The sequence below is a fragment of the Sinocyclocheilus grahami genome, unplaced genomic scaffold, assembly GCF_001515645.1.
Source record: "Sinocyclocheilus grahami isolate Dianchi unplaced genomic scaffold, SAMN03320097.WGS_v1.1 scaffold884.1, whole genome shotgun sequence".
NCBI classification, from domain to species: Eukaryota; Metazoa; Chordata; class Actinopteri; order Cypriniformes; family Cyprinidae; genus Sinocyclocheilus; species Sinocyclocheilus grahami.
Genome location: NW_015506063.1, coordinates 191297 through 211490, shown reverse-complemented (window position 1 = coordinate 211490; position 20194 = coordinate 191297). Strand labels below are relative to the sequence as shown.

At 34.8% G+C, this 20194-nt stretch overlaps 1 protein-coding gene across 1 annotated transcript; it reads left to right on the top strand.

The window, feature by feature from the left end:
- The first annotated feature begins 3160 nt into the window (after positions 1-3160).
- Positions 3161-6849, top strand: LOC107563629 (ankyrin repeat and SOCS box protein 8-like). The gene is made up of 4 exons (XM_016248541.1): positions 3161-3398; positions 4567-4751; positions 4826-4930; positions 5819-6849. The coding sequence occupies exons 2-4, from the start codon at positions 4623-4625 to the stop codon at positions 6452-6454; spliced, it is 870 nt and encodes a 289-aa protein (XP_016104027.1). The 5' UTR covers positions 3161-3398; positions 4567-4622; the 3' UTR covers positions 6455-6849.
- Positions 6850-20194: the final 13345 nt, after the last annotated feature.

Below are 20194 nucleotides of genomic sequence, written 5' to 3'. Positions count from 1 at the left end.
GTCTGGAGTTTTGCATTAGTTTGCGTGACATACTGTAGTGATTAATTCTGGAACGGGCGTTCAGATTTACTTACAATCAACTTTGGAGCCTTGTTAACGATTCAAATATATAGCCTACTATCACTTCAAGAAGTCAAAGCCTGCCAATTATGATGCTGTTATGTCACTGATTTGCTAATGGGTGATTCGTTTCTCTTTTTTTTCTTCTCTTTTTTCTTTTTTGTGTGATTTGTCATTGTTTTTGTAGCTAGTTTGAGTAACCAACAACCTGTGAATGATAACTCTTAACAGTCAGGTACATAGGCACTCATGAACTTTGTGTCATCTCAGATTTCTTCTTTTTGTTTTTGTGCATTCTCCTTCCTGGACTGCTCAATTGTCCACTCAAATATCCTGAAAATCAGTCAGGTTCTTGACTGTTTACAACAAGGTGGTGGTGGTGGATTGGAATATTGCAAGGCACAGTCAAGAATCATGTTCGTTATGTGGATTGGTTCTTAGTTAGAGGGTTTCTTATATTCAAAATCAGTACATTCGGAGTTGATTGATTGTATGGCGCTGTTGGTGATGATGATATAGGTCAAGCTGGTCTGAAGTTTAGTTTCTATCCATTACTGTTGAAATGATAAAATATGATTATCACTGTTATATCAAAGCAATTGTTTCTAAATTAAGGCACATTCAGCTTGTCATTTTGGGTTTCATTGGAAGAAGTCCTGAATTTTTCAGCTTTTGGTCATTTGGCAAACAAATTCAACAGTGCTGATCTCTTTCAAAATAATTTTTGATGATTTATGTGCAAATCTAATGCCCAGAGTGGGTTATCTGGCTCAGGGTTGACGTTTCATCTCATTCCTGTCATTTACAGCACCAATACTGGTCTCATATTTATATGAACTTCCAATTCGGCAATGCTTAAAAGGCACAGTAATTTCATGCAATTTTATAGTTTGAAGGAGTTGAGATTCAAAGGAGAGTTGTATTGTTATATGCTTGATATCCCTTGAATATGTCCTCCATGAATTGTAATACAAACCCCATATTTAAACGAATACATTTCTTCCTCCCTAAAATGAGCATTTTGACTCTTGGATAAATGTCAATATCTGTGCAAAATCCTCTCATTATGATTGCTGCAAGGTTTCTGATAGCTTTGCCATGGTAATGTGAGTGTTGTCATTGCTATGCCAATGCAAGCATGTTTTTTTTTTTTTTTGACACGGTGGCATGTGTTTGGGTAATTAGAAATTGACAGTTGCTTTGGTAGATAGTACCTGATAGTGACTGTGAGGAAAATGAATAACAGGGATGCGTTCACTACAAAAATTGCTGTGGTGAATTGGTGCTGTTATTTGAATGTTTAATCAGGAGGATACAGTATTGCTGTTCAATTCATTGTAAAGTATTTTTAGTAAAATGTATTTTTAATTTATTTTAATTCTGCTGTCCATCCCCCATGCAACCCCCTGTCCCGTGTAAGTTTGTAATCATGACTTATGTACAAAAAGACATTGGGAGAGAATCACAGATTTAACATTTGTTTTTTATTTTTATTTTGTTGAGATTTCAGCAGAGAAAATACTTGATGCATTTACTAGAGGCTTAGTAAAGCGGTAAATAACAAATCACTGGGGCTTTTTTTCTTGTTTTCATTAATGAATATGAGCAGCTAGTGGTTTAGGATAATGAAATGCACTAAATTGTTTAAAAAAAAATCTTATGTAATGTGAAATTATACTAAGAGCATAAGGTAATGATATTGATGTTGACAGGCTTGCAGAAATCTACAGAAAATAGCAAATTTCTCTGTAATAATTGGGTTATTACTGTTAATTGATTTAGGGGTTGGTGTGGCAAAAGGAAGAATTATATAACAATGGATTGAAGTGAGACACTAAATTCTAGCTGTCTGCATAAAATGTCACAAAAAGAAAATAAATTATTTTGTTTTGGCCTTATCCTTGACTGGTTCATTTGCTGTATTATTTCTAATTTGTTAAACTGTTTTGTGTTGCCTTTGTACGGTTAACAAGAAATTTATAGAGATTTAAAGTATGTGTATATATATATATATATATATATATATATGAAGGAATATAGATAATTTATTTTCCCTAAGAAGGGGCTTTCCGTTAGTACTGTTTAGTTATTTCAAGTATAGGAAATTAAAGAGTGAGTTTGTAATTTTCCCCAGACATTTCCTGATGTACTGTACACTACCATTCAAATGTTTGCTTTTGTCCACTGAGGCTGCAGTTTTTAAAATAAAAAATACAGTAATATTGTTTAATATTAACATATTGTAAAACGTAATTTATTTCTGTGATGGCAAAGCTGAATCTTCAGTATCATTACTCCAGTCTTCAGTGTCACATGATTTTTCAGGATTTGTTTTAATGTGCTGATATGCTGATCAAGAAGCATTTCTTATCAATGTTGAAAACATGCTTTATGTTTTTGTGGAAACCATAATACTTGTTTTGGGATTTTTAGAATAAAAAGTTCAAACAGCTATTTGAAATATTTTTTTGTAAAAATGTAAGTCTTTACTGTCAGTCTTGATCGATTTAATGCATCCTTGCTGAATAAAAATACTAATTTTTATTCTATATATATATATATAAAAAAAAATAATTTAAGACACCATAATTAATTTTGAATGGTAGTCTTTTTGTAAGGGATACTGTGCAGACATTATCACACATACACAAAATGATGTGTAAAATTACAAAGTCATAAAGTTGGATAAATCTCAGACTAATTTATCGAACTGCTATTCTGGAGGGTACATTTTAATAAAAGCATAGGCAAATGGCAAATACATGTCAATTTCCAGATACAGTCATCTCAATACTGTACCATCTCAAAAACACATTGAAAATACAATTTATACAGTAACTTGTCACAGTAAACTATAAATTTTTATAACACTTGCTTTTCATTTGATGTTTCTTTTTCAAAAAAATTGTACTGTAACAGGAAAACAATTTACAGTGTGAGGGCACTGAGTGACATAAAGCGTCATTCCCTCAGGAGCCCCTCAGCACCGGGCCCATCGTGTGCGTGTCTATATTTGGCACAAACAGTACGGTATGTGAAGAATGGCCTCTCACAGACGCGCATAACTAATTTTAGCCATATTTCTTGCCGCATTTCCACGCTACAAGTGTGTTCCGCCAATACAACCCGACGGATAAATGGCGTTTTCGAATGGTTTGTCACTTCCTCTCGTGACGTCACCGTGTTTGTGTTGCGCGCTGGCACACTGACAGATTAGCTGCAAACCTGCGGCTGTTTTCATTTCTTGCAGGTTCTTTTAACACTTAATCGTCTTCGATTACATACTTTGCGTTTTGCTTTTGTTTTATTCGAGCACTTGCGCCTAAGGAGATCCAGAGGTAAGAAAATATGTTATTTCACGTCCCGGGTGTCGAAACTAACGTTAGCTCCAAGCGGCTAGTTCACTCCGGTAGGACGCATACAGCAATGAGTAATAAAGATAAGCATAAGCCTGTCTTTTTATTTAATTTAGATGCAGCCAGACTTCTTTGTTGACTGTCACTATGAAGCTGTCATGTTTTAGACTTTATTTGCTTGTTAAAGCTTGTGTTTCTTCGCTAGCTGGTCTGTCATGCGACCTTTTGATGACAGCATGACAAGAAGACGAGACGAACAGCAAACAGCCCATTTGCTTTATTTATTAGCATGAGCATGTTGCATGCATGCTTTGATCAATATTTATAAGACAGGTCGAGTGTGTCAGGCACCTGCTACACAAAGAATAACTATATGATATTAGTATATAAACATGTCTGAAGCTTGATATAACCCACTATAGTATTACCTAGACCTAGATGGAGTAGCGAAATTTGCCAAAATTAAATAGTAATGAATGAACAGATGTTTCGAAGAGATACATTATTTACCCTCATTACCATATGGACAAAATATATAAAAATTAATGTGAAAAAATACAATTAAATTTGGAAATGAAGAAGTGAAAGATTAAATAAATACAGTAGTCTATAAACAAAACAATAAATAAAAACAGCTAAAACTGTTGCAAAACAGTATGTACTTTATTTTAACATTATATGCAAATTGATGTCAAAAATAAAGTACTAATTTTGATGAGAAATTAAACATTTATAATTTATTTAATATTTGTTTATTAATTATTTATTTGCATGTATGTTTATTTTTAATATTTGCAAGGATATTAATATATATATATATATATATGTATCATTATAAATAAATATATTATAAATATTTATTTGTATTATTATTTAAACATTTATTTGTTTAACATGTATTTATTGACATTTATTCTATTTATTTTGATGATTGTCTGATTATTATTATTAAATAAATTGTAAATGTGGCAGTAAGCATATCCCCGTTGACATAAAGCAGTACTGAATACACTATTGGCATTGTCTTTAAAGAGATTGAATGATTGTATGATTCCTAATGTAAAGATATTACTTGTTCTATCAACTTCATTCTCTTGTTAATCAGTTTTCTGTTTTCTTTTTTCTTGGATTATTTTTCTCACTTTCACAGCCATCTCATTTTGGTGTGGCGTCACCCGGTCTGGGTGAAATGTCCTTTAGTTCCACATGAGCTCTACTATGTGGTACATCATGCAGAGTATTCAGAGCAAATACTCATTGTCGGAAAGGCTCATTCGAACCATAGCTGCCATTCGCTCCTTCCCACATGATAATGTGGAAGACCTTATACGCAGGGTGAGTCGTGTTACCAACGCTTTAAAAAGTCTTTCATATATTGCGTTCTGAATGAAAATGTGCTTCTTTCTCAGGGAGCAGATGTGAACCGGATGCATGGCACGCTGAAGCCCCTGCACTGTGCCTGTATGGTGGCTGATGCTGATTGTGTGGAGCTTTTGCTGGAGAAAGGTGCCGAGGTACAGTGTAACAAGAATAATTCTTTTCGAGTTTGCAAACTAAAGTCAATTCCCTAAATTCAGTGTTTTGACAGTTTAAAAGTAAAGCGTGCAATTTTGTTGCCACTAGTGGTGGAGAAATTACACATTTTACTGTTAAGTTGTTAATGGCTCTGTGGCAAGTAAGTGATTAAAGGTCTTTTCAAATCTAGTTTAAAACATGTTAAGTTTTTTTTTCTTACGTTTTGAATAATACACATCTTAATCTTTATTTTTCAAAAAGTTTTTTTCAAGATTAAAAGTATTTATTTACAAATATCCCAAATTAGTATTTTATAAATATCATACATTTTTTGAGGGGTTGCACTACGTGATATTTTGAAACCCTAAACTAACCTTGACTTGTTATAAAAAGGTCAAAATATATTATTGTCTTTAATACTCAGTCATGCGGATATGCAGGGGTCCTCTCTATGACATAATTTCCTGTTTTTTGTTTTTTTCCTGTATACTTTTGCTTGTTGGATGCTGCACATGACTTTGATTTGGCAGACTAAAGTTTTTAATATTAGATGAGAATGTTTTGTTCAAATATATGTACACTACCGTTCAAAAAATGTTGGGGACAGTATGATAAAAATTTTTTTTTAACTTTTTCAGCAAGGATGCATTTAATTGATCAAAAGTGATAGTAAAGACATTAATAATAATACAAAAGATTAATATTTCAAATAAATGCTGTTGATGTGAACTTTCTATTCCTCAAAGTATCCTGAAAAAATGTATCATGGTTTTCACTGTTTACTTCATTATCATATCAGGAAAGATGCATCACCCCTACATTTTTTACTTAATTTTTGACAATTTTAATTCAGAATTAAAAGAAATAATAATAATTTTCTCACCCAGGTAAACGCCTTGGATGGCTACAACCGCACTGCCCTGCATTACGCAGCGGAGAAGGATGAGGGTTGTGTGGAGCTGCTTCTAGAATACGGGGCCCAGCCAAATGCTCTGGACGGCAACAAGGATACGCCACTGCACTGGGCTGCCTTCAAAGATAACCCCGAGTGCGTACGGGCCCTATTAGAGAGCGGCGCGTGCCCGAATGTCCGGGATTACAATAACGACACACCCCTCAGTTGGGCAGCCATGAAAGGCAACCTGGAGAGTGTCCGTGTGCTGCTAGAGTACGGCTCTCAAGTCCACGTCACCAACCTAAAGGGCCAGACGCCCATCTCGCGGCTGGTGGCGCTGCTGGCTCGGGGCCTGGGCACGGAGCAGGAGGAAGAGTGCCTGGAGCTGCTTTGCCGCGCCGCGGGGAGGATCGAGATCCGCAGGGCCGACGGCTCTTTACCACGTGAGCTCAGTAAAGATCCTCAGTTACTGGCTCGACTCACTAGCCTCGTAGCCCAACCGCCCTCGTTACGAGCGTTGGCGCGCTGCACCGTTCGTAACAGCCTGGGAGTTCAGTACCTCCCATCTGCGGTGAAACAGCTCCCGCTTCCAGAGTCAGTGAAAGAATATGTGCTCCTCAGAGACTGAGCGAGAAGACTGTCCTTAATGTCAGACGTGGAGGAGGTAGATGTCTTCCGTGTACGTGAACATGTGATTGTAATCAGACTGCAATCTGAAGTGTGTCTGTCCATATACAGTGGGTGAAGAAGTGAGGAAGGTTCATGTTTCTTTTGTTGCTATAATGTCATCAAGCAAATTCAGACTTTGGTTGCAGTACAATTATGTGCTTTGGTGCAGAGAAATACTGATCAGGTAGGAGAGAGATAATGCACTTATGAACCCATAATGTTAAAAAATCAGTAGATAATATGTGAAACACTCTAATTGCAAAAACAAGAAAATAATGAAAAAATATGATTTACCAGTAAATCCTATGTACACACAAATAACACTTTAACAGCACTTATAAGTTATAATTATATATTACATTTGTTTCAAACTTATACTTGAAGATAAAGTTTTTTTTTATGCATACATTTTTTTTAAAGATGGTAACTAAAACCTTTACATTAAATTTTAAAGTCAAATGAATTTTAACATTTTTGTTAAATCATGTTATGAGGCTTCCCAGTCATCAAAAATAATCCTGGAAAAGTGGGTGAAATTTTGCAAAAATATAGTAAATTTGCCACAAAGTAACCTTGTTTTATATTTGTTTACTAATCTCTGGCATTTTGAAGCAGAACCATGTAAGAACACTTCATTGGATTTCAAATCAATATCTATTTCTGTCCATCTATCACTTTGGTAATTATGAATCTTTCTCTTGAAAACTACCTGGTTTATAGTGTGTTGGATTGTATAACTTTTTTGGTGCTGATGATTGCAGAAAGTGAGCTGTACTTTTGCGTTTGAGATGAAAACACAGCAAACCTTAACAAGAATATTCTATGTCAGTAATGGGAATGTTCTTTTTTTGTCATGTTGGCATGATCATTCCAAACGCTTGCAGACCGTGAATGGGATGTCTTAAATGAATTCATGTCAACACTAGTGTCACATCTTGTGAACCTCAACAGATTTTTTGCAGTTGTTTTCATTTCACTGTTGTTATATTGCTTGATTAAGAAGTATGTAGTGCTTACATCTAGTTTTATGCATGCAGACTAACCAGTAAAAGCCTCCATGCATTGTTCAAGTGTTTTACTGCAGTTTTTTCTCCAAACCAAGTGAATCACGAAGGTGATTATGAACACATCATTTGCCTTCTCAATGACATGAAACCTTAGATGAGTTATGTGTGTGTACTTTTAACCAGTAGAGGGTGCTGGAATACCACATGATATAAAACAGTCAGCTAAAGCTACAGAATTTTGCAATTTACCTTGTTTGTAAAATAATAATAATAATTTTTCTTGAAAGAAACAGACATATCAGACCTTCAGGAAAAGAACAACTCCGTTCTAATAACCTATATTTACTTATAATAGCTAAATAAACAGACGTCATGCATCCATTGCTGACTAAGACTATTTAATATTAACTTGCAAAAGTGTACATTTGATTATGAACATTTTCTGTAAGTTTTTAAGACTTTAAAAACGCTCTCCGTGAAGCCATGGTTTTGTTTTCTGAATAGGAAATTTAATAACGAGAAAGAAGCATATTTTAATTGCATACATTTCACTTCCTAACTTCAGCAAGTGAATTTGTGTTTTGCATCATGCTTTATTTAAACTCCTAAGCACAGGATGTCCTCTTTAAGAGAATGTAAATCAGTCAGGAAGGAAACTACAGCAGGACTGAATAAAGGCCCTCTGCAACTAACTTTCCTCTGCTTTCAAAACCATCACCTTCAGTTTACATCAAGATTTGAATCTTAATCATTGCTTTACATAGTTAATGCACAGAGTATTTTACGCTCAATAGCAGACTGAATCACCCACCACTTGTAAAGAGAGTTAGTAAAGCTGGGATGAGAACAAGATATTGTTCATGACATAATCTAAGGGTATGAATGATTAAAAACGTTGGCAAAAGAAATATGATTTTCAGTTTACATATTTATGTATTAAAAAATGCAATCCACTTTTATATTTTAATTTACCTTACAATTAGATTTTTTAAATATATTCATAATCTCGACCCCCCCATGATTTACATTAACATTCATAGCAACATTCAAAGTTCGTGCCAAAATGTTATAACATTATTACAGTCATAAAATAAATAAGCTAGAGTTTATTAATCAGAACGAATCAGAAAAAACAAGCATCAACAGTGTGAATTTTGAACAACCACCCCAGGTGAGCTTTGAGGGACCGGGGTAGTGTGTGACGCCAAAATCTCGCGATATTTCAAGGGGAGGGGAAGGTAGAAATTGCACATTAAAGTGTCATAAAACTGTATTTAAAACAAAACTCGGCAACCGTGCATTGTGTTTTAGTACACATTGCCATAAAAGTTCTATTTTTGTTGCTTACAGAGACAATCATGATTTGAAGTCGGATAAATTACTTTGCATATTTCACTTTAAATACTGTTCATATTTTCAACTAAATTCATATTTTCAACTAAAAGGTTTAGAAAAAAGGTGCTTTGCAGTAATTACTGTTAAGTTAAGGTAGATGGAATAATGATGAAGGATGTTTTTCACACGGTTTTACATTACGGGAACACAACATTTATTTATTATCATTTATATACACTGTTGTTTTGAAGTTTGGGGTCTGCAAAAATTCTTTCATGTTTTTGAAAGAAATCTGTATTTTTTTTAAAATAAAAAATACAGTGAAATCAGTAATATAGTAAATATTATCACAATTTAAAATAACTGTTTTCTGTTTTAATATATTTTAAAATGTAATTTGTTCCTGTGATGGCAAAGCTGAATTTTCAGCATCATTACTTCAGTCTTCAGTGTCACATGATCCTTGAGAAATTAGTCTAATATGCTGATTTGGTGCTTAAGAAACATTTATTATTGTCAATGTTGAAAACTGTTGTTGTGCTGCTTAATATTTTTGTGGTACATTTACATTCCTTGATGACTAGAAAGTTCAAAAGAACAGCATGTATTTGAAATAGAAATATTTGATAAAATCATATCATAAATGTCTTTACTGTCACTTTTGACCAATTCATTGCGTCCTTGCTGAATAAAAGTATTAATTTCTTTCTTTCATGTTTTTTCCTTTCAATTTCTAAACCCTAAACTTTTGAACAGCCGTGTTTGTACCACTATTACTATACTAATTAGGCAACTATTAACTATACTAATTAACTATACCTACATATTTACCTACATATGCTTTTACAGCACTTTTAAAAGACTTAAACAAAGGTTTTTGAATCAAAATTTTGAATCAATGTTGCACAATATTATATTGCCAGCAAAATTATTGCAGATATATCGTCACGTGGACATTAGATATATTTCTGGAGAGAAGACACACTGTTGCTGTTTTGTTGACTTGTAGCATGTCCAACATTGTTGCAGCCGCAGTATAAACTGATCTGAAGAGGATTATGGGTTTACAGAGGGGGACTTCGGGTCCACATTGTTCCTAGCAGAATACAGGCCAAGGGAACTGCATTGGGCTACACTGTGTATTTCCTCACCATGGATTTAGCACCGGGCACACTGCAGTCATGCAGACATGGATCTAAAGTTTCATTTGTTCCATTTTCCAAAGCTCAGGTTCACTAAGGTTACAGAAATCCAAATCAACCATAAAACACACCATGCACCATAGATCTCCCGTCCCCAACACCATCCGTAGGACCCTTGGCCTTTACCTGCAAGTTACCGAACACCCTCCAAAAGCATTCGTTCCATTCTCTGCTCCCTGCCCCCCCCCCCTTCCGTCGCTCCCTATTTGTGGGGTCTCCCTTACTCTCTGGCAGCTCACTCTCCAGATTCCTCATTCTTGGCTCCAGCTGGAGCTATTAATACAGTTTGTTTTGTCAGTTTCCTAGCAGACAGCATCAAACAGTGCACGCCTGAGGCAGATTATAGCTGGACTTTGCTACACCGTCCACCTGCTGAGTAGGAGAAATCCAAATTAACAGCAGGATGCTGTTTGTCCCCGTGTTGGACCACTAAGGCCCAATTGATCCTGAGGAACGGGCTGCGAATTTAAAAAAAAAAAAAAAAAAAGTTCCCACAGTCATGAAAAAAATCTGGAAATGTGAATTTGAAAAGTCAGGGAAATTAATGACATTTTAACATTTCTTGGAAATTTTTATAGTGAATATAATTCTCAAAAAATTTTCATAGCTTATAAATAGTTTTTTTTAAATAAATGTATATACTATGCAAATTTCCATAAAAGTTCTATTTTTGTTGCTTACAGAGACAATCATGATTTGAAGTAGGATAAATTACTTTTCATATTTTACTTCAAATTCTTTTTAATTTTTTCAACAAAACTTTTTTTCTAAAAGGTGCTTTGCAGTAATTACTGTTAGATTAAGGTAGATGTTTTTTTAAGAGGTCAACCCACAAAAATGTCAGAATTATAAATGACTAAATTCGCTTGCAATTTAAATAAACAATATTTGTTTATGTCTTGTTTGTTTGCTATATAAATATATTATAAAGCCCCTGCTGTTGATCAGTTTGTTATCCCATGAAATTGTTGTGGCTTATAAATAGTTTTTATATATATAAATACAGTCTGTTAAATAAATTTAAAAAAAAATCTTATTTTTATGTTGTTGTTTTTTTAATATAGAAAGAGTTATTGGAAAAGTTATTGTTTACACGGGAACTGCTAATAATGTTAGCTCCTGTATCATCTACTGTGATTCCTCATTTGTAAGTAATTTTGGATAAAAGCGTCCTCTTGATGATTCGATGCAAATATAAATGTAAATGCAAAAGTCATGGAAGTCCATTGGCCAGAAGGTGTGGGAACTCTGAATCCATTGCATTTTTAAAAACTCAAGCAGTTCACTGCTAGTACTGCCAGCTGTCTTCCTGTTTAAATTGTTGATGATAGACGAACCCAGCTGTTCAGTTTATCTTCAGTAGTGCTATCAAAGATGGTGGATGTTGTCAGAGCCGTGTACTAGCAACTGGCACTCATGCAGAGATATGTGGTTCTCATGTAGGAGACCAAAAATTAAGTTTGGGTAATTGATTTTGGGAAACTTGGTTGATTATACTTGGTATGCTGTTCAGGGTTTCATGTTCTCAGGTGATAACACTGTAAAAAAAATTTTTTTAAGTTGTTAATAAAACAGATTATTGGAGTATGTTTTACAAGAAATTACTATTTTCAGTCTTTCTACTTCAAAATGTAACTTACCATTTCTTTGTAATTATTTGTGAAATTTACTAGCAATTTCTGACTGAAAATTGTTTCAAAGTAAGCTCTACACCGTTTTTTCCCCCAGTGCCGTTGAGTCGCTTCTCGATATTTCAGCTAAACTGTTTTTACATATTGCTGCTTTAGCATCCTTTTTGCTTACTGTGAAGTGCATCCCTGCTAGTTTGTAGTTTATCCATGTTGGGTGCACAAAATAATTGTTGACACAATTAAAACATGTAATTGCAAAATGCTAATTAAACATCACTGTTTGGTCAATGGTTTTGGCCCTCCAAAACTATTTCAGCCAAAACCAAAAAATTATTTTTTGTTTTTGGTCGCTAAAATTGGTGCATCACAATTTTGTTTTTCATCTTTTTAGGTTCACTTAGTTGGTTATAATGCAGAGACAATATCATTGGATTAATAACGTTTGTTTTTTTTGTTTTTTGAGGATTCGTTGGAAATAATTAAAGTACAAACATGTTTAAACAGACTTCAATTACACATGCTTCCTATTCTTTTATATTGCAAACATAATCTTAATCAAAGTGGTCTCCGATTACTCCAGAATGTCTGTGAATAATCCATCAAGGCTCTATTTTTGTTTTGGATGGTCAGTTGTAGCACACATTGACGCAGGTGGCCCGTTCTCTGTTCGGCTGATTTATTGTGCCATGGTAAACTTCAGACTCCTCCATGTGTTTGAGGCCAACTGAGAAGCGGACACTTCACCAAGGGTATAATGAATGGGGTGGTACTCATTTGTATACACGGTCTCTCCGTGCATTTCTCTGACCAAACTGTCTGTGTGTATTGCAACCAGACTGAAAGCTCTGGCACCAAGCTGTTGGCTCACTTATAGAGCGTGTGAGGTCTGCAAGGAATCAAGCTGCTTAGCTTGTACTCCACTTTGATCTTGGCTGTAATAGGAAGGGCCTTTCAGGGCAAACAAGATGCAGTTGTTTTCTTTATGGAAAACAGAGCAAGGGTCTTGGCAGTGGTTGCTGATTTCAGCTTGTTCCTCCATTCAAGACACTTGAACACAATTGAATTGACATAAGGATATAGACAGTGTTTAATCAAATTCAATTTCTAAATTGTCCTATTTAGGGTTTAATTTTTAATTGTCCTAGTTAGTTTTTTTTATAATTAGATTTTTTTTTTCAATTTATATTTATTGTATAATTGAATAATGTAATTGTTATTTATTAATTTATTTTTAATTTATTTTTTAATCTAAATTGGTGGTGCCTTATTTAGCGTGTTGACAGCTTGCACACTAAAACTCTCGATGTTGGCATTTTTTAATTTGTCTTCAGCCATTGTGTACATCTTGCAGTGTTTTTTGAGTGTCCTCCCACAAGTGTTGTGTTTTAAGGTGGCATGAAGTTAAGAGTAGTCCTTTAACCTTTAAAAAAAAAAAACGTGTCTTGAGGCCACTGCATTCTGTTTCGTTCATTTGTGCTCTGTCTACCTGTATTTTAATGCAGTAATTGGAAATAATGAAGTAATTTTTTTGTGAAGGCCCCTTAAATATAGCATGTCCATATGAGTGCAACTGAAACCAGCCTCATTACAGATTGATTAGTTGACTATTTGTTCAGACAATCCACCAAAATATATATATATTTTTTAATATGTACATTGTAGCCTATATTTCTACTCCATTGGCACTTTGAGAGCAGTTGCTTTTGTTTGCTGTAAACTTTACAGCACTAATGTTACATAAATTAGTAGCGTCTCAGCCTGCTGACCTGCCATTCTAAATGGCTTTTTAAAATTTTACAGATGACATGTGCAAGCTTTATCCATTTAAATCCCTGCTGTTATAGTCCAGGAAGATCTTTCACCTTTTGTTTGCGTTGGTGGTTGTGTAACTTACCAGACGTCATTCAGAGCTGGTGGGGCATGTTGAAAGTTTAATGAAACTTCCCTCCATTTAAATTTAATGAGCGCGTTACTTTTTCCAAAATTCCCAGCCTCTCCATGCGTGGAGCGTTGGGTTTAAAAGAGTTAGAGAGTAGATTGATGTGAACTATGGGATCAAACTATAGGATCCACCAAAAATATTGCAGTCATGGATCAAAAACTAAGCATGAAACCAAAATTTAAAAACGCAAGTAAAATATATTTCACAAAATTTTAAAATGAAGCAAAGTTTTCAGAATAGCAAACAATGGTCACGGATCAAAAAATAATAAGCGTAAATCAAAAATGTAATAATGCCTTTAAAAAAAAAAAAAGCATGAATCAAAACTTTAAACACATTCAAAATGATATTGCACAAAACTGAAATATTAAAGCAAAATAATCCGACTTGCACACAAGATCATGTTTCCCTTGGTAATATTTCTCTGTTTTTTGTGCTGTCAGACAACTTCTGCTCATATTTGTATTTTTTATATGCTTATGCTGTTTCCCCTTCGCTCTTGTTTCCATGTTCTGCGCTTGCTTTTCCAAATGTTGCGGTTAGAGTTTGATGTAAATCAGGGTGTGCTTAAGCGTCATCATTGGTTCACTAGTTCTAGATTGGCAGCTCCTCCTCTAGCCAGTCAGTCGAGGAGGGGAGCTGATGTCACTCCAATGCACCTCATTAGCTGCTGATGGTCAGTGTTCACTTGTACAGGTGATAATGGAGAACCGTCAGCTGGGGTAACATCTTTCCATACAGGACACCGTTATATGTGTCTGCCTGTCCTGTCACTGGCGATCCGTTACCATTAAATGAGCCATCCTAGCGACCCGTCGCCATTATATTCACCTGTATTTATTCGCTTATGGTCACATTGCGAAAGGCAGCAGCCACTATATGCACCGGCCTCCTGAAGTCACTGTTAAATGTGTCTGGCTTGCCTGTACCTGACTGATAAGTCTTGTTATTGTTATTACTGTTAGGAGAGGATAATAAGAATAATATGTGCCAGTCACAATTGTTTGGTTCACTGTATATTACCCTTGTCTCTTGTAATTTATTAATTGTCTGTATCTTATTTTTTGTCATGTATTGTTTTTGTAAACAGATTTCCAGCTTGGTCTTTCATGTACAGTGTCATTGATAAGGTGGTTGGTTTTGTAAGATTTATCACATTTTGTGTTACTCTGAGATTATAAAGTGACACAGTTAAGTAATATCACACGAGGAAGAGTGTTGTTTTCCCGAATATCGGCACCATTGCAAATGTTTATTGAACTGTAGTATAAAGTCAATATAACAAGTACATTTTGTGTGAGTTTTAAACACAATATTGTAACTATTTTCTCATTTCGACGAAGAGTCCAAACAAAGCCACAGCAGAACAGTGTCCTCTACGAGCAACACGCAGCAGCCTTTCGTATTGAATGAACTGGTTTGGATTTGAACGAATCAGTCGAGTGAATGATTCACTTTATTCCTCACTGAATGAATCAGGAGATTGAATGAATGTTTTAATGATTCACTAAAGAACTAAGTAACTTGCCGCCACCTACTCGCTGTTAGGGATGGGCGATATCTTATCGTTTGCGATATACCGGTAAAAATTCTCCCCGCGATAAGAATTAGTCTTCCCGTGATAATAATGATAAAGTCTAGTTGTTGACATATTTCTGTGTGCGACAGTGCAGAGCGACATCACGGAAGGCGGACATGAAATTGAGGAGGAGCAGCCTATATCGCTAAATGAGGAGCTTGAGCTCCTTTTACAATCTGTAACTGGTTTGGTTAGGGCTGAATAAATGTACTACAGTAGCACATGTGTGATACAGTTTTGCATGTGTATGAGGCTGTTTACAAACCTGTTGTCCAACAAAGATATCATTTATTGACATGCTTTTTCTCCAAATTAACTTAATGACATAGTCGGGTGTTTGAAATACTTTTTTGTGACCAGACGTGGTTTCATATTACAGAATGATAGTATTATATACAGTGATAAAGGCCATGTCGATTAACATTGCATTATAAATATACTTTCCTTATAGAAATACCCAAGATTGAAGAACACAGATAAACCATATATTTTGTGCAAACGTATGTTTATTTTCCTCAAGTTTTAATCAGTTAAAAAGTCTCTATCTCCGTTGTGCGTTTTATTCAACGATAACTGGATACCTTCCTGGAGCGTCGTCAGTAGTAACTTCTGCTATGGATATGTGGCGTTTCTGTGCAAGAGCGCCCTCCGGCTTCCAGTATGAATTAAACAGTTATATTAGGTGTGTACTCATGTTCACCCTATTTTGGGTAAAAATAGGAAAGATAATACTTTTCTCTAAAGAAACAGGATTCCCGGAATTATCGTCATTGATATTGTTATCGTAATAAATAGCAGAAGTATCGTGATATATTTTTAAGCCCATATCGCCCATCCCTACTCGCTGTTTTACTTTTATATTGTTGCTATGTTAAAACTATATTCAAATTATATTCAAAGTTCAAATACATACAACAAGTGTACAACAGAATGAAATTGCATTTCTCTGAGCCCAATGCTAAATGTGCATGATAGTGCAGACATAACAACAGTAAATAATATATAATATTTAAATAAATAATGTAAAACAATATGATAGTGTTATGCAATTATATATGTATCTATGTATATAAACACAATAAGTATGCAAATAAATCATTGTGTATATCAAATCCACCTGGCCACTGTAACTGTTTCTTCTGTAACACTGTCAGACCTGCCAACCTGTACACATTTTGCGTAGCGGGTACGCATTTCGGAAGGAGGGACTTTGTAGAAAACGAAGCGTTTGAGAGAGGCGGGGCATAGAGGACCTACAATAATGTACAGTATTTGAAAAATAATGTGTTTTTTGAACATTAAAGCATGTCAACATATTCTGTTACACCAAATACACAAAATAATGATCTTTAAAAAAGCATCATATGACCCCTTTAAAGTACGCTGGTACGATTTGTCACTCTAAACTACGCAAAAACCTGGTGACCTGTCCACGCGCAGTAAACAAGCAACAGAAAAAGATGAGGAGTTCAACCAATCAGAGCGTTTTTTCCGGTTTTGCATTTAAATAATTTCCGTGTGTTTTATTTCTCTCCAAACTGGCTCTGTTTGTGTGTCCGTGAGTCGCGTGCTGAGATGAGGAAACACATGCATGGTGCATCTGAAAAAGCAACATAAGCCGAGCATGACTTGTAATGCGGAGCGTTTCTAAACCTGTTGTCCAACAAAATAGACCATTATAACATACTCCACAACATCAGACAAATGTTAGAAATAACTTCCGTCCTGATCTGATGTGGCACCTTATCACAGAATCAGGGCTCGACAGACGCATTTGCGACTGAAAACTACTGCGTGCGACTATGACCTTTATTTTTAGGAGCACCAGTGCGACTGACCCGATCAGCATCATACTTGTGATCGCGCTCTTTTAGGAGCACCAGTGCGACTGACCCGATCAGCATCAGCTTCGTTGATTATAAATGTGAGCTCGCGATGAACTAAGATGATGAGTGACAGCTTTTAATGATTTTTAAGGGAGTTTGTAAATGTGATAACTGATTTAATACAATTCAATAAACAAGAAGTTAATATTAAGTGACATACATTGTCTGACTATAACACTATTGTCTGATTTTGCTCTAATGCGTCGTCGAAAATAGTTTAAAACAAAGACAGAGCGGAGCCGCAGCGCATCTCCATTCAAACACAGCGGTGTCTCGTTTATGAATGAACGGGGTTTTTAAACGAATCGAGTGAGTCAGTGATTCATGATTACCCATTCATAAAGACAGTCACTTGATTCATTCTTGAATGAATCAGCCGTTCGAATGAATCAATTGAATGAATGATTCAGTGATAAAATCAGTGACTTACCGCCACCTGCTGGCAGTTTTAGTTTAATTTTTAAATGATCTTTTCAGTTATTTGAAGTCATTTAATATTTCTATATTCAAAATTTTATATTTAAAACATTAATATCATCATGGATTTATGGATTGAATTGCACTCATTCCACTTCTGAGCCTCATTAAATGTCTGAAAGTACATCAAGCCACTTTTGTGTTCTTCTGTGCCACCTCTACAAATTAATTTTGTTAATACTGATTTCATTTGATTTTTAACTTGTTTCTTATTCTACTCTTATTCTGGCGTTTTAATTACAAGTTTTAAAAAGCTTATAAAATATAATTTTTTTTAAGAATTTGACAAAAGATGACACTTTTAATAAAGTTAGAGGAGTCAAATATCACCTCGTAATGGGAAGGCTATACTTTTTGATAACATTTTGGATTATTGATTAGAAGGTGCTCCTAAAATTTTGAAAGTGCTCCTACATTTTTTAAGTTTTAAGTAAAAAGAAAAGTAAGCGTCAAAGCCCTGAGAATGACGCAGAAATATATTCTATACTCATACTGTAATAAAGGCTATTTCGATTAGCAATGGACTATAACTATACTTATGAAAATACCCGAGGTGGTTTTAAGAACACAGATAAACATTGTCACTGTTGAGCATTTCTGTCTTCTTTCATTCAGTTACAGCCATAGCTGCTTTTGTCCATATTAGGGATTTCTTGGAGCGTCAGTGAGCGCTATTTCTTCAGCGATGCATATGTGGACTTTCTGCGCAGGGGCGCCCTCTAGTATCCAGTATGAATGAAACCGACATTACATGCGTTCATAGCACTAAATAATGGCCAATCTATAAAAAGAATACTTCTCTCAAAAGAAATTTAAGGTAGACACAGTGTACAACAATGTACTGAAGTTTTAATTAATGTATACTGGAGTTTAAAAAAAAAAAAAAAGCATTTAAAATCGCTAAAAAGAACTCTGTTGTGCCAAACCATCAGAACCAAACTGAAAACTGGTAAAAAAAATTGGAGGCATTTATTGAACCTTGCGCTAACTGTATTGTTGCATTCCTACTGTTTACTCTAAAATACTGTATAACAGGAATATCACAAACTGAGTGCAGACTCTGAGTACTAACCTATGAAAAATATTTATCATGAAGTCTAGCATTTTGCACATTGTGCAAATTACGATTTTGACATTAGCCATCAAGGAGCTTCAAGTAATGTAGGAATAGGCTATATGACCCACGGTATCACCCCATATCACCCCTCCACCCCAACCCCCGCGTCACACTTATGGTACTCAAAAAAAAAATTCAAAGGTTGGCAGGTCTGCACTATTGTTTTCATGAATCAGTATTCAAATCTAGCATAGTCAATGCAAAAACATCACATTCATTCAATATTAATTTACCAATTTACTCATTTAACGATAACGGATCGCCAGGCAGGCTTACCGCAGTGACCGGCAGACACATATAACGGTGTCCTGTATGGAAAGATGTTACCCCAGCTGACGGTTCTCCATTATCACCTGTACAAGTGAACACTGACCATCAGCAGCTAATGAGGTGCATTGGAGTGACATCAGCTCCCCTCCTCGACTGACTGGCTAGAGGAGGAGCTGCCAATCTAGAACTAGTGAACCAATGATGACGCTTAAGCACACCCTGATTTACATCAAACTCTAACCGCAACATTTGGAAAAGCAAGCGCAGAACATGGAAACAAGAGCGAAGGGGAAAACAGCATAAGCATATAAAAAATACAAATATGAGCAGACATTTTCTGACAGCACAAAAAACAGAGAAATATAACCAAGGGAAACATGATTTTGTGTGCAAGTCGGATAATTTTGCATTACTATTTCAGTTTTGTGCAATATGATTTTGAATGTGTTTAAAGTTTTGATTCATACTTATTACTTTTTGCATTATTACATTTTTTTTATTTAAAATAGAATTTTGAGCAAAATATTTTTACTTTCTTGAAACTAAATTTAGGTTTCAAGCTTATTATTTTTGGTGGAAAACTGAACTGCTGTGAAGACCAATTCAGTCAGCCCAGTCAAACTTGCTGAAGGCCACCACAACTAAATATAAAACACATGTATAATGGATACTAAACATATGTGTCATACATGAACAGATTTGAAACTAGAGCTGGGCAATATATTGATTATTACAGTATATTTGTGATTTTTCTGTTAGTATAAAGCTATGTACCATTATGATCTTTAATGCCCTTTATTTGACCAATTAGTCCAAAGGACCTTGACATTTGACTAGTTTTACGATACTCTTATGTAAATAACCTCAAACTGTCAATTGATTCAAAACTTTGATTCAGTGATTAATTTGCTTCACTTAAAAAGGTTTTTAAAGCCACCATGTTGCATTTTTAATAAATATGCGGCTATGTATAGGTAAATATTTTTATTTATTGCTATATATTATGTTGGTGGATTTAAATTAAAATACATACAATTATTTCACTGTGTTCATTTAGTGAAAAACTTGTCTTAATCATCAAGCAGATTTTTTGTTTATTTATTTTTACTAATTGAAGTAAAAAAAATATTTAAGTGAATAATAAGCAAATATTGAGATACATATGTTGAATGTTGTCAAAAGATTGAAATATATTTAGATGCAAAGGGTTCCTGTATTAATGGGGAACATGGAAAAGTCATTAAAATTAATAC

Bases quoted from the DNA above. Each gene is read 5' to 3' on its own strand.
- LOC107563629 (XM_016248541.1), top strand. From the start codon at position 4,623: ATGAGCTCTACTATGTGGTACATCATGCAGAGTATTCAGAGCAAATAC. The intron at 4,752-4,825 runs GTGAGTCGTGTT...CTTCTTTCTCAG, and splicing joins TGGAAGACCTTATACGCAGG to GGAGCAGATGTGAACCGGAT. The intron at 4,931-5,818 runs GTACAGTGTAAC...TTTCTCACCCAG, and splicing joins TGCTGGAGAAAGGTGCCGAG to GTAAACGCCTTGGATGGCTA.